Genomic DNA, 12,413 nt, shown 5'->3' on the forward strand with positions numbered 1-12,413 from the left:
TCCATGGGCTCAGGGTGTAACCTCACACTCTGCGGGTTTGCGGGGTCTTTTACCAGGGAAAGAGCCTTACACAGTAATAGCCCACTTAACCTCTCGTTATTAACAGTCACCAGAACAGATACACACACTAAGCATATACAGCTCACCACTCCCAATAGACAAACTTTTTCTGCCGGCCAGTAAGGATCTGGTCACCTGGGGACTCCAGTTTCTGCACGATATAGTCAGCAGGATGTTGAGCTCCGGCAGCTCTGATCTGGGGCTGTGTCCTGGAGTTAGGTTCCAAAGAACTTCCTTTTGGACCCCAATTTAGATAGTGATACTTGAGTCCTGCTGCGCTAGACCTTAACCAATCATTTACTAAAGTGTTACAAAATAATTCTTTGACCAATCCTACCATATTGAGAAAAAATTCTCTACCCAACCAGACCGCACCGCCTTAGCTCATTTACAAACTTGCAAAATTAGTAGTTATGTAATAGACATAAACAACCAAAGGACCGAAAAGAACCATGCAGCAAAACAATAGAGAAGTAGGGACCATAAAGGCAAAACAATAGAGAAATGGAGGTTTCACACCCACAACTGTTGATAAGCGATTCCTTGCCAGACAGGATGCTCTCAAACAAGGTTTTCTTTAAACGTCTTAAGATCGGTTTCTTGATCTGATGATGGTGGGTGCTATTAGGGCAGGATCACCTCCTTAACAGCCTGATATTACCTTGTTTTAATGGAAGTTAGATAAAATGTCAGGATGTGACTTCCTGCTTTCTCCTAATATGGCTGCAGAAAAAGACCTCAGACCGTACACCCGCTCCAAAAAAGGGACAGGGACATTTCCTGCTCGCTTCTTAGATTTTTGCACAAACCTGCGGCTCTACCTTTGGCTCTGAACTGCCCCACGTGGATCTCAGCTGATCAGGATTGAGCTGAGCCAGCACCCACAGCCCCTTTGGAGAAGCAATACTGGAGTTGTTAGGAGGGGTTAAAGTTAGCTCTAATCGCCAGCTCAAGTCTGCGTGACACACTGGCTGCTGCTCTGTGGCCGACAAGTGTGTGTAGAAGCACAGCTGACATCAGTCCCAGGGTAGCTCAAGGCACCGTGTGGTACAGACCAGAGACTGTGAGTTGGAGCCAGTCCCTTGGCAGCGGTCTGAGGCTGTCTGACTGCTGGGCTCCAGGAAACGGGCGCTTGTTGGAAGTTTTGCCTCAAGGGCAGAGCTTTCCTCTCAAAGAGCCGATAGTTCCCGCTGCAGACTCAGATACTTTAAATAGTGTGGTGTCGGGTTAGGGCTGGGTTAGAGTGAGTGGTGCTGTGACGTTGCACTCGATATGATTTTATGAAAATATGCTAATGAGTGTGAATATAATGTAACTGGAATATGCTTCATGCAAAAGGTCTCTGGTAAGGTATCATTACAAAGCTTATAATCTACTGAGTGTGATCATCCTATTTGTATAAATGTATCACTCTTGTATCTGAAACTAGAAATATGAACTATAACTCTGAGGGCCTATTGTAGTTATGCAAAGTGTGGGCCATTAATGGTGGTTTGGAATCTTGATGACTCCCATTAACCAGGACAATTGTCTGCAGATGGCTGTGTTTTACCTGTAAGTCTTCCTGTATACCTGTGTGCTGGCAAGTGGGCAATGAAGTCTTGCAGTGACATGTGATCATGTCACCTGAACTGGATTCCATCTTTAACCTGGTGCTTTTCCATTTAGAAGGAGGGGGTGGGAACCCAGAGAGGGACAAAGGATTCCCACCTTATGCAAAAGATATATAAGGGAGTGGAACAGAACAAATGGGGCTGCAGTCATGAGGAATCCCCTAGCTACCACCTGAGCTGGAACAAGGACTGTACGGAGGAAAAGATTGGGCCCTGACTAGAAGGAGGCTAGTCTGTCAAAGAAGCTGATTAGAACATCTCTGAGGGTGAGATTTACCTGCATGTAGTCCCCTACTGTATTAGGCGTAGACTTGCGTGTTCTATTTTATTTTGCTTGGTAATTTATTTTGTTCTGTCTGTTACTACTTGGAACCACTTAAATCCTACTTTCTGTATTTAATAAAATCACTTTTTACTTATTAATTAACCCAGAGTATGTATTAATACCGGGGGGGGGGGGGGGGGAAACAGCTGTGCATATCTCTGTCAGTGTTATAGAGGGCGAACAATTTATGAGTTTATCCTGTATAAACGGATTTATTTGGGGTTTGGACCCTATTGGGAGCTGGGCATCTGAGTGCTGGAGACAGGAACACTTCTTAAGCTGTTTTCAGTTAAGCCTGCAACTCTGGGGCACGTGGTTCAGACTTGGATCTGGGTTTGCAGCAGGCAAGCGTCTGGCTCAAACAAGGCAGGGCACTGGAGTCCCAAGCTGGCAGGGAAAATGGGCTCAGAGGTAGTCTTGGCACATCAGGTGGCAATCCCAAGGGGGTTTCTGTGACCCAACCCATCACAGGTGCAAGTTGGAGTCATTTGATCAAGGGGTTCCTCTGATATAGCTGACCCAACCCCAAAATAAAGAGTTAATGTTAACAAAGTGCTGTCAAATCCATGTCCATATGAGGCTCCAAAAACCTGCAGAAGGTCAATAATCGTGTCTTACCTGTTCTCTTCTCTCCATCTCACCCCATTTCACTTTCCCACCTTCTCTGTGACACCCTCCTCCCCCCCCCCCCCGCCCCGTCCACCTGTTCTCACTTTATTCTGGGCATGTGAAGAGCTGATTCAGGCAGCAAGGTGACCGCCCATCAACAAGACACAGAAGACAGCCATGGCCTCAGCCACGCCCATAGGGAAAGCGTTAGAAGAAGCCACGTGCTCCATCTGCCTGGAGTATCTGACGGAGCCAGTGACCATAGACTGTGGGCACAACTTCTGCCGAGCCTGCATCACCCAGTACAGTGAGCGAAGGAGGCCTCAATCAGGCACAAAGTTCCCCTGTCCCGAGTGCCGAGCGCTGTTCCAGAAAGGGAATTTCAGGCCCAACAGGCAGCTGGCCAATATCATAGAGCGCATCAAACCACTGAGGTTACAGCCTGGGCAAGCGCAGAATGAGAATCTGTGTGAGACACACAAGGAAAAACTCCAACTCTTCTGTAAGGAGGACGGAAAAGCCACCTGTGTGGTCCCCATAGAGGAAGTTGCCCAGGGTTACAAGGTAGGAATCACTGCTGCTCTTGGTGAAGGAACCCCTTAAGCGCCCCGTTGTGTTTCTCCAGAGCCGGCTGCTGGGGGTGAGCGGGAACTCACACGACTGAAGGGAGGTGGATCCAGGGACCCAGGCGCTGCCAGGCTGGGCAGTGAGGGGTCCATCTGGGTCCATCTCTCTGCCAGGCAGGGGTTCCGATGCGAGGTGACCACGGCCACCTTATGGTATCTGAATGGAGGAAACCAGGACCTGTGCTCTTCCCTCTTCAGTGTGTGGGTGAGGCTGAGGGGTTGGCTCAGACTGCGGGTTTGGGGCTTGCTTGCAACTTTGCAACATCAGGAAGGAAAGGCATTGGATTCTCCATTTTGCAGGCATCTCCCGTGGAGACCCGGGCATATCCCATTGGGGCGTTACCCAGCATGGGTGTGTTTGTGTTGTGGGGCTCTGTGAGGGAGGGTTGTTTGAAGAGGGGCCCAAAGGGGAGGGGAAGTGCAGTGTTTAAGAGCAGGAGAGGGAGGTATGTCCAGCGTGGGACATTGGGAGCTGGCCTGAGATGAATGACATCCCCCAAACAAATGACACCTGAGAGATGAGGAAATGGGGAAAGGGGAATAGAGATGGTGCTGGATCCTGGGCCCCAGGGTCTGTGCTTGGTGTCGCACCATAGAGACATAGACCTGCACCCGCGAGGATTCCCTTGCCCTGGTGAGCGCTAGGGGCTGCATCCTGAGCCTTCAGCTGAACTCCTGCGTTCCAGAGGGCTCTGAGAGCAGCAGCCGAGTGGGGAAGAGACTCCCCCGGGATCAGCGTCTCAGCCAGACGATGCCCCAGGCCCTGCAGCGCTGACCCTGCTGCCTCTGCCCAGGGCATTCTCCTGGCTTTGTTACAGAAATGTGCATTGCACATAGGGCAGGACTGAGGCCACCCAAGGCCCAGGCTCCACACGGTGTCATGGGGCCCCGCTGTGACCCTGCCCCACTGACAGTGGCTGTGAAAGGGGCAGGGCCGGCTCTGGCTTTTTTGCCGCCCCAGGCAAAAAAGCCTCCCCCCCCGCCCCGCGCGGCAGGGGAGGGCGCCGAGCCCAGCCGCGGGCCGCTCTCCCCAACCGGCCGGAGCGCAGCGGGGAGGGCGGCGAGCCAGCCGGGGCTCCGCTCTCCCCAGCGGCCAGAGCGCCCCGGGGAGGGCGGCGAGCTCAGTCGCGGCCCCGCTCTCCCCGGCGGCCAGAGCGCCGGGGGAGGGCAGCGAGCCCACTGCAGCTCCGCTCTCCGCGGCGGCCGGAGCGCCGCGCCGCCCCCCTCCAGGTGCCGCCCCAAGCACAAGCTTGGTGGGCTGGTGCCTGGAGACGGCCCTGGAAAGGGGCCATGCACCCAAGGGCTGTCTGCTGTGGGTGGGGCCTGCAAACTTCTTTGACCAGGCAGGGGGTGTGGCTGGGGGCTCCCTCCCTTTGGGGACACTGGGAGCAGGAGCAGGGGGGTCCCCTCTCCCTAAGAAAGAGAGAGAGAGACAGGGAATCCCCCCTCCCCGCAGTACCATCTCTCTTTTGGTGGGGGGAAGAGCTCTCCCCATCCTGCCACACACAGACTCCTCTGCGAGGGTACGGTTGTCAGGTTAATACCCCCAGAAACACATGGCGTCACCTCTCCGGGTGATTGGCTCAGGCTCTCTGCAGACTCAGGGAGGCGTCACTGTGTCTGTCACATTCGCGGCATGTTTTCAATATTTAATTTGCAACCCGGAGGGTTTGAAACATGCATTTTTAATGGATGCCAAGAGCCTGAGGTAATCACATGACTCCAGTAGCTGGGGTCTAGACATGGTCCTATAGGGCCTCTGCTTCCACCGACCCTGCCCCCTGCAGTCCCCGCCCGTCAGACAGGCAGACTAATGGCTGTTTATCTCACATGATGCCCCTGAAGGTAAAACTCCAGGAAGCCCTGGGCCCTCTGAGGCAGGAGCTGGAGGAGGCCCTGGTGCTGGTGTCTGAAGAGGAAAAGAAAATCAGGGAGTGGCAGGTGGGTGTCTGGCTTCATTCTTCCCGGAGCCCGTCCCCCTGCAGCATTCCTGGGGCTGTGGGGCTGTAAAGCTGCAGGCTGAGGTTATAACCTGCTCTGGCCGTTTGCCTTGGGACGGTGCCATGGAATCGTCTCTGGTGGGGAACCCAGTGCAGCAGCCCTGGGGGGAGGGGCAGTTCCTGGCCCAGGGGCAGTGACACAGACTCACCCCAGGGCTCCCCATACACCCAACCCACACTCACTGCACAGCCACTGTCACTGCACCCAGCCCCCCGTACTGCACACGCCCCACCCAGAGACAGTTCACGCTGCACCCCCCAACTCATCCTGCACCCACCCACCCACTCACTGTCCTGTACACACAGACCCACTCGCTCCTCGTGCAGCCAGAACAGCCAATTCGGGGTGTGGGGGGGGCTCAGACCCTTCTTAAGAGTGGGCAGGAGACACCCCACATTCGAGGGGAAATCCCCTCTGATTGGCTGCCTTTCCCCTGCCTGATAGTGAAGGGCAGCCAATCAGAGCGATGATGTATGTTGATGGACAGCCCAGTCCCTCAGCTTGTGTAGCAAGGAGAGCTCCTGCCCCTATTCCCTCATCCCTCCATATGCCAACCCCCACCCACGTACCACTGCCCCCGTGCCGCCCTTTATCCCGCGCCCACGTACCACTGCCCCCTGTGCTTCCCTTTATCCCGCGCCCACGTACCACTGCCCCCTGTGCTTCCCTTTATCCCGCGCCCACGTACCACTGCCCTCTGTGCTTCCCTTTATCCCGCGCCCATGTACCACTGCCCCTGTGCTGTGCTTTATCCCCCACCCACGTACCACTGCCCCCGTGCCGCGCTTTATCCCGCGCCCACGTACCACTGCCCCCGTGCCGCCCTTTATCCCGCGCCCACGTACCACTGCCCCCGTGCCGCGCTTTATCCCGCGCCCACGTACCACTGCCCCCGTGCTGCGCTTTATCCCGCGCCCAGGTACCAGTGCCCCCCGTGCCGCCCTTTATCCCGCACCCACGTACCACTGCCCCCATGCCGTGCTTTATCCCCGCCCACATACCACTGCCCCCGTGCCGCCCTTTATCCCGCGCCCAGGTACCACTGCCCCCGTGCCGCGCTTTATCCCATGCCCACGTACCTCTGCCCCCGTGCCGCCCTTTATCCCGCGCCCACGTACCACTGCCCCCGTGCCGCACTTTATCCCGCGCCCACGTACCCCTGCCCCCATGCTGCGCTTTATCCTGCGCCCAGGTACCAGTGCCCCCCGTGCCGCCCTTTATCCCGCGCCCACGTACCACTGCCCCCGTGCCACGCTTTATCCTGCGCCCACGTACCACAGCCCCCGTGCCGCGCTTTATCCCGCGCCCACGTACCGCTGCCCCCGTGCCGCGCTTTATCCCGCGCCCAGGTACCGCTGCCCCCGTGCCGCGCTTTATCCCGCGCCCACGTACCTCTGCCCCCGTGCCGCGCTTTATCCCACGCCCACGTACCGCCCAGGTACCACTGCCCCCAGTGCCGACCTTTATCCCGCGCCCACGTACCCCTGCCCCTGTGCCGCACTTTATCCCGCGCCCAGGTACCGCTGCCCCCGTGCCGCACTTTATCCCGCGTCCACGTACCGCTGCCCCCGTGTCGCGCTTTATCTCATGCCCACATACCGCTGCCCCCGTGCCGCCCTTTATCCCGCGCCCACGTACCACTGCCTCCGTGTCGCGCTTTATCCCGTGCCCACATACCGCTGCCCCCGTGCCGCGCTTTATCCCGCGCCCATGTACCGCCCAGGTACCACTGCCCCCCGTGCCGCCCTTTATCCCACGCCACGTACCACTGCCCCCGTGCCGCGCTTTATCCCGCGCTCAGGTACCACTGCCCCCGTGCCGCGCTTTATCCTGCGCCCATGTACCACTTCCCCCGTGCCGCGCTTTATCCCGCGCCCACGTACCACTATCCCCGTGCCGCGCTTTATCCCGCGCCCACGTACCGCTGCCCCCGTGCCGCGCTTTATCCTGCGCCCATGTACCACTGACTCTGACCCCATCCCACTCCCCATGGTCGATCCTGTCCTCCCCCAAGCTGTTCCCCCACTGCGTTCCTGGTCCCAGCTCTCCCTTCTTACCACAGGGGTCTTCTCGGGACCCTCTGATTTTAGGGAGAGCCCAGATGCTCCCACTCAAGCTTCACTGTTCAAGGGGTCACCAAGGGCAGCCACTGCCTGCCCCCAGTCCAGCAAGAGCACCAGGCTGTACAGGAGAGGGACACGGCCCTCCCACCCTGCTCCTCAGACTCCCTCCCACAGATCAGGGGAGGGGCTGGGGATGGAGATACAGGAGCAGTGACTGGGAGTGTGACCCAGTTACTTTTTCTCAGAAGGGCATTTTGCATTTCCCTTACGGTGACCCATTACTCTAAAGCCTCCTATGGGTACGTGATCCTCGTAGCCCACGACTAGCAGCCCTGCTCCCTAACCCCGAGTCAGAGTCAGCTCAGTGTCTGCCCAGCTCTGGCTCCTGTGGTTTGTTCCCGCTCCATTGTTTACTAAAGGGCAAAGTGGAGAATCGGAGACAGTCGATCACACGTGAATTTAAGACGCTGCACCAGGTTCTGAGTGAGGAAGAGCAGCTGCTCCTGCGGAGACTGGCGGCGGAGGAGAGGGAGACGCTGCAGAGACTACAGGACAATATAACAAAGCTCTCGGAGCAGAGCACCACTCTGATCAATCTCATCACAGCGCTACAGGAGAAGTGTCAGCAACCGGCCGCTGAGCTACTGCAGGTGAGACTGTTAACAACCTCCCCATCATCCATCCTGCAGCCTTAAACCCTCCGGTCAGGGACCAGAGCCCAGGAATTGTGACCAATCCTATTTCCAGTGCCTGCTCTGACAGTTTCCCGACACAAACAGAAGCCCAGGCGTGACATCCTGTCACAGCGACACGCGCAGTCTGTGTTAGAGGGAAACGCAGACATAGCAGGGGCTTTGCCTGTCGAACGGGTGGGGCAGAAGGAGCAAGGGGTTGATGTGGTCCCTGCTGCGACAGCTGGAACCTGACCCAATGCTGCCGATGAGCAGAGATTCTCAGCTCTGTGGGGACAAGGGGGCGTCCAGAGGAGAGAAACACAAGACAAAGTGGACTCTCAAATTCATGACATGAAAGGGCCAAGCCTCTCATCACCGGCCATTGGTGCTGGGGGCCTCCATCTCTGGGTGCCAGTCTGGGATCACTTGGCCTGATAGTGGGAAGTGCTGAGCAGTGGGAGCTGCAGCTGCTCCAGGTGAGGATCTGGGCCCTGTCGCCTTAGATCTGCAGCAGGAAGCTGCACAGGTGTGAGGCTGGGGACAGTTGGGTGCAGCTCTGCAGGGAAGGGGAGGGACAGACAGGTGCGTTAGGGATGCTGCTGCTTTCCTTGTCCCAACAAAGCTCCTTGTTCCGTGTTCGCAGAACGTCACATCCCCCCCAGTCTGTGCCATGGTCACATGACACTCAGCTCCTCTGAGAGTCAGAACCAGGGCGACGGGCACCTGAAATCGGTGCTCACTGCCCAGTGTCCTGCACAGAAGCGGCTGCCCTGGCATGTTAAATATTGTGGATTCAATGTGGTAGAGAATGGAAAGTCACTCGGTGCTTTTGCATGTAGTGTTAACCCAGCTCCCTGTCTCTCTGTCTCCTTTCAGGATGTGAAAAACGCATTGATCAGGTCTGCTCCCATTTCCTTTTCTCCTTCTGTTCCCGTGAGTGATGTGGGTACAGAGCAGATGAGTGATGAGGGGACGTTTTCTTCACAGGAGTGAGCATGTGAAACTCCAGCCACCAGAAGCCGTTTCTCCTGCCCTGAAGAACGGGTATAAAATCTGCCTTGACATGAGGGAAATGCTGAAGAGATTCACCCGTGAGTGAGCGCGCCTCGGCTGGGTTTCCTCTACATGTGGGTGGGGAGGTGAATCGCCAGGTGTTGTGCATGGGGACAAATGATGAGGGCCACATTGTGACCGGCAGGCTGGTGTGGCAGCAAACCCAAGACCTGGCCTCCCTAAACTAGGAGAAATCCCCTTGCTGGGGATGTTGACAGTCATTCACTGCAAGTCACTGGGGTCTGGGCTCCATTTCTTAGAGAGGGTTGAAGTAGAGCCGGGCAAAATGTTTTTGGCAAATAGTTAATTGGCCAGAAAATTATATTTCGGGTTGACTGAAACGATTTGTGAATTCATGCTTGATGAGTCGCGGCAGACATTATCCATAGGCTAGCTGAAGCGTCCCCAGGTGAGGACAAGCCATTTCCACGGCCTACTGTTTTCGCTGCTGGACCATTGGCACTGTCTGGCTTCTTCATTGTTGTACCTGAAAGGCTAGTTGTGGGTGTTACCCAGAGCAAGCACATTTGAAATACAGATACATAGTCAATATTCCTAACTTTAGATACAAAAATGTTACATGCACACAAATAGGTTCATCATATTCAGCAAATCATAACTTTTCCATAGACACCTCACGTGGCACATTTTGTACAAGATGTAGCTTAAAGTGTGAACTGGGACTGGCCCCCGGTGCAGCTTCTCCCAGATGGAGGAGGCAGTAAGTGGGGTAAAGTCCCCTCCCCTCCTCACTGCCCTGGCCTCATTAGCAACAGTCCCTGTTCCCCCAATACCCGGTTACACTTCCCAGCACCGCGCTCTGCCCTGCCCAGTCATCCTGCCCATGCCCTGGGGAGAGGCCGGGTTGGGCAAGGGAAGGGCCTGGCTGTGGGGTTTGCCTGGGTGGCAGGCGATGCCCATGGGGCCGGCCGGGAGAGTCCCAGCTGCGCCCCTGGGGCAGGACTGCCCACCCAGTGTGTGGAGGGATGGCACCGACCTGCTTTTAGTAACAAACCAACTGTGCATGGCCCCAAAGCAACAGAGATTCCCTGGGGCCTGGCCCTTCCATCACTTCCGTCTGCACCCTAGGCACCCACCTCTCTCCTCATTCCCTCTACCCATCCCCTTCCCCCTGCCCCCTCCAATACCAGCCAGTCCCTTCCCCCTACACTGTGGCACTCTTACGCTCCCCCTTCCCTACTCCCTTTGACACTCCCAACATCTGCTTCTTCCCCATTGGTTCCAGGGCCACCCCTCATCCTCCAATGCCTCATCCTCCAATGCCTGCCCCTCCCCACACCCTTGGTTCCCCCAAGCCTGATCCTCCTCTTCTCTTTGCTTTCCCAGCCTGGTATCTGCCCTCTGGAGCCTGCCCCTCCTCCACCCCCACTGATATCTCCCCCTTGTCCTGCCCCTCCCCTCTAACCCCACTGTCACGGAGTATGGGGGGACTCAGGGCCCTGCACCCCCGGCTTCCTGCGATTCACCATGACTCTCAGCCAGCCAGTAAAGCAGAAGGTTTATTTAGACGACGGGAATACAGTCCGAGACAGGTCTTGCAGGCACAGACAACAGGATACCCCTCAGTTAGGTCCATCTTGGGGTCCTCGGGCCCCCAGCCCCCCTCCAGAGGTCAGAGCCCTCCCTGCCTCCAGCCACCTCACCAGCCAGCTTCCCCGACTCCGCCCTCAGCCTTTGTCCAGTTTCCCGGGCAAAGGTGTCACCTCGCCCCAGCCCCCTCCTGGGTTCTCATGTTACAGGCTCAGGTATTTCCCTTCAGTCATTCCCCCATCCCCCAACGCAGACCATCCTAGCCACACTCCCCTGTCAGCACTTACAGATCACAGTAAGAACAGTCCCAGTTCGTCACACCCACTCACACACAGACACAGACACACACACACACACACCAGTATTCTCCTCAAGTTCTTTCCTGTGGGTGGACAAGGCCCTAACACCCCTTTAAGGCAACAACATCCCGACACAGCGATTAATGGGGACACAGGTTAATTTCCCTTAAATCCCAGTGACCAGCCCCTGCCCTCAGCACTGACTCTGTGACTTTCTCCCCAGTGGACGTGACTCTGGATCCAGACACGGCTCATCCCAACCTTGTTCTGTCTCAGGATAGGAAACGTGTGAGACACAAAACCAAACGACAAAATCTGCCCAATAATCCTGAGAGATTTGATCCCTGTGTCTTTGTCCTGGGCGCTGAGGGATTCACGGGCGGGAGGCATTACTGGGAGGTGGAGGTGGGAGACAAGACTAGATGGAAACTGGGGGTTTGTAAGGAGTCTGTGAGCAGGAAGAGTCCAGATCACCTGTCGCCTAAAAATGGATACTGGACTGTGTGTCTGAGGGATGGGGAATACGAGGCCCTCACCTTCCCTGTAACCACCCTCCCCGTGGGCATCAGGCCCAGCCAGATGGGGGTTTTCCTGGACTATAAGGCAGGCGAGGTCTCATTTTACAATGTGACTGACAGGTCCCATCTCTTCACTTTCACTGACACCTTCTCCGGGACAGTCCGCCCTTTCTTCAGTCCCTGTGCCAATGCTGGGGGTAAAAACGCAGCTCCCCTGAGAATCTGCCCAGTCCCAGCTCAGGCCGGAGGGAATCTTTGTCCCTGAAGGTGACACCTAAGCTGGCCACTCACACATTGCTGGAAGATCAGACGTCCTGACCCTTCTGGAACAGTGTGACCCTGCCCCCGCGGGTGTGATGGTGGAAAGGACGTCACCTTCCCCCACTTCCCACCCCCACCCCTCTCACTTTCCAGAACCCAGCCTCTGACGGGGGGGAGAGGAGATAGGGGTGCAGGCTGCTGAGCTGTGTAGGGTCCAGGGCAGGAAGGAGTTTGTAGAAGCAGGAAGGGAAGAGCCCAGATCATAAGAGAAAGACTTGGGGGGAGGCCTAGCATTGGGCTAAAAGGTACTGGGGGTCGCAGAGGGCAGCCCAGAGGTAGGCTGGAGCTCCCCAGCTCCTCTGCCTTTCCCCAGCCCTGCTCCACTCAGGTACCCTGTCTCTAGCTTCCTGCAGCCAGGCCCATCTCCCTCTGAATGCAGAGAGTGACCATCTCCTTACTCCTGGCTCAAGCCTTTATACAGGCCAGCTGGGGCCTGATTGGGGCATGGCCCAGCTACAGCTGCTTCCCCCAATCAGCCCAGGTCTTTCCTTCCAACGCCCCAGCCCTCTGCAGGGCTGGCTTTAACCCTTCCCAGGCAAGAGCGGGTGACCACCCCGCTACACTGCCCCATCACAGTTTGCTTCCCCCCTTTACCTATCCTCTTGCCCCGGGGTTGCAGATTGTGATGGACGGGAATCATTCACTCCTGTCAGAATTTCTACCCATGTAACATCTCAATTTTAAATACTGAGAGACAGAC

At 56.5% G+C, this 12,413-nt stretch overlaps 1 protein-coding gene across 1 annotated transcript; it reads left to right on the plus strand.

The window, feature by feature from the left end:
* Window positions 1-2,784: 2,784 nt before the first annotated feature.
* On the plus strand, window positions 2,785-11,657 carry LOC135885410 (E3 ubiquitin-protein ligase TRIM39-like). The gene is made up of 6 exons (XM_065413093.1): window positions 2,785-3,171; window positions 5,079-5,174; window positions 7,717-7,947; window positions 8,848-8,870; window positions 8,959-9,062; window positions 11,098-11,657. The coding sequence occupies exons 1-6, from the start codon at window positions 2,785-2,787 to the stop codon at window positions 11,655-11,657; spliced, it is 1,401 nt and encodes a 466-aa protein (XP_065269165.1).
* Window positions 11,658-12,413: the final 756 nt, after the last annotated feature.

This window comes from Emys orbicularis, chromosome 11 (assembly GCF_028017835.1).
Source record: "Emys orbicularis isolate rEmyOrb1 chromosome 11, rEmyOrb1.hap1, whole genome shotgun sequence".
NCBI classification, from domain to species: Eukaryota; Metazoa; Chordata; order Testudines; family Emydidae; genus Emys; species Emys orbicularis.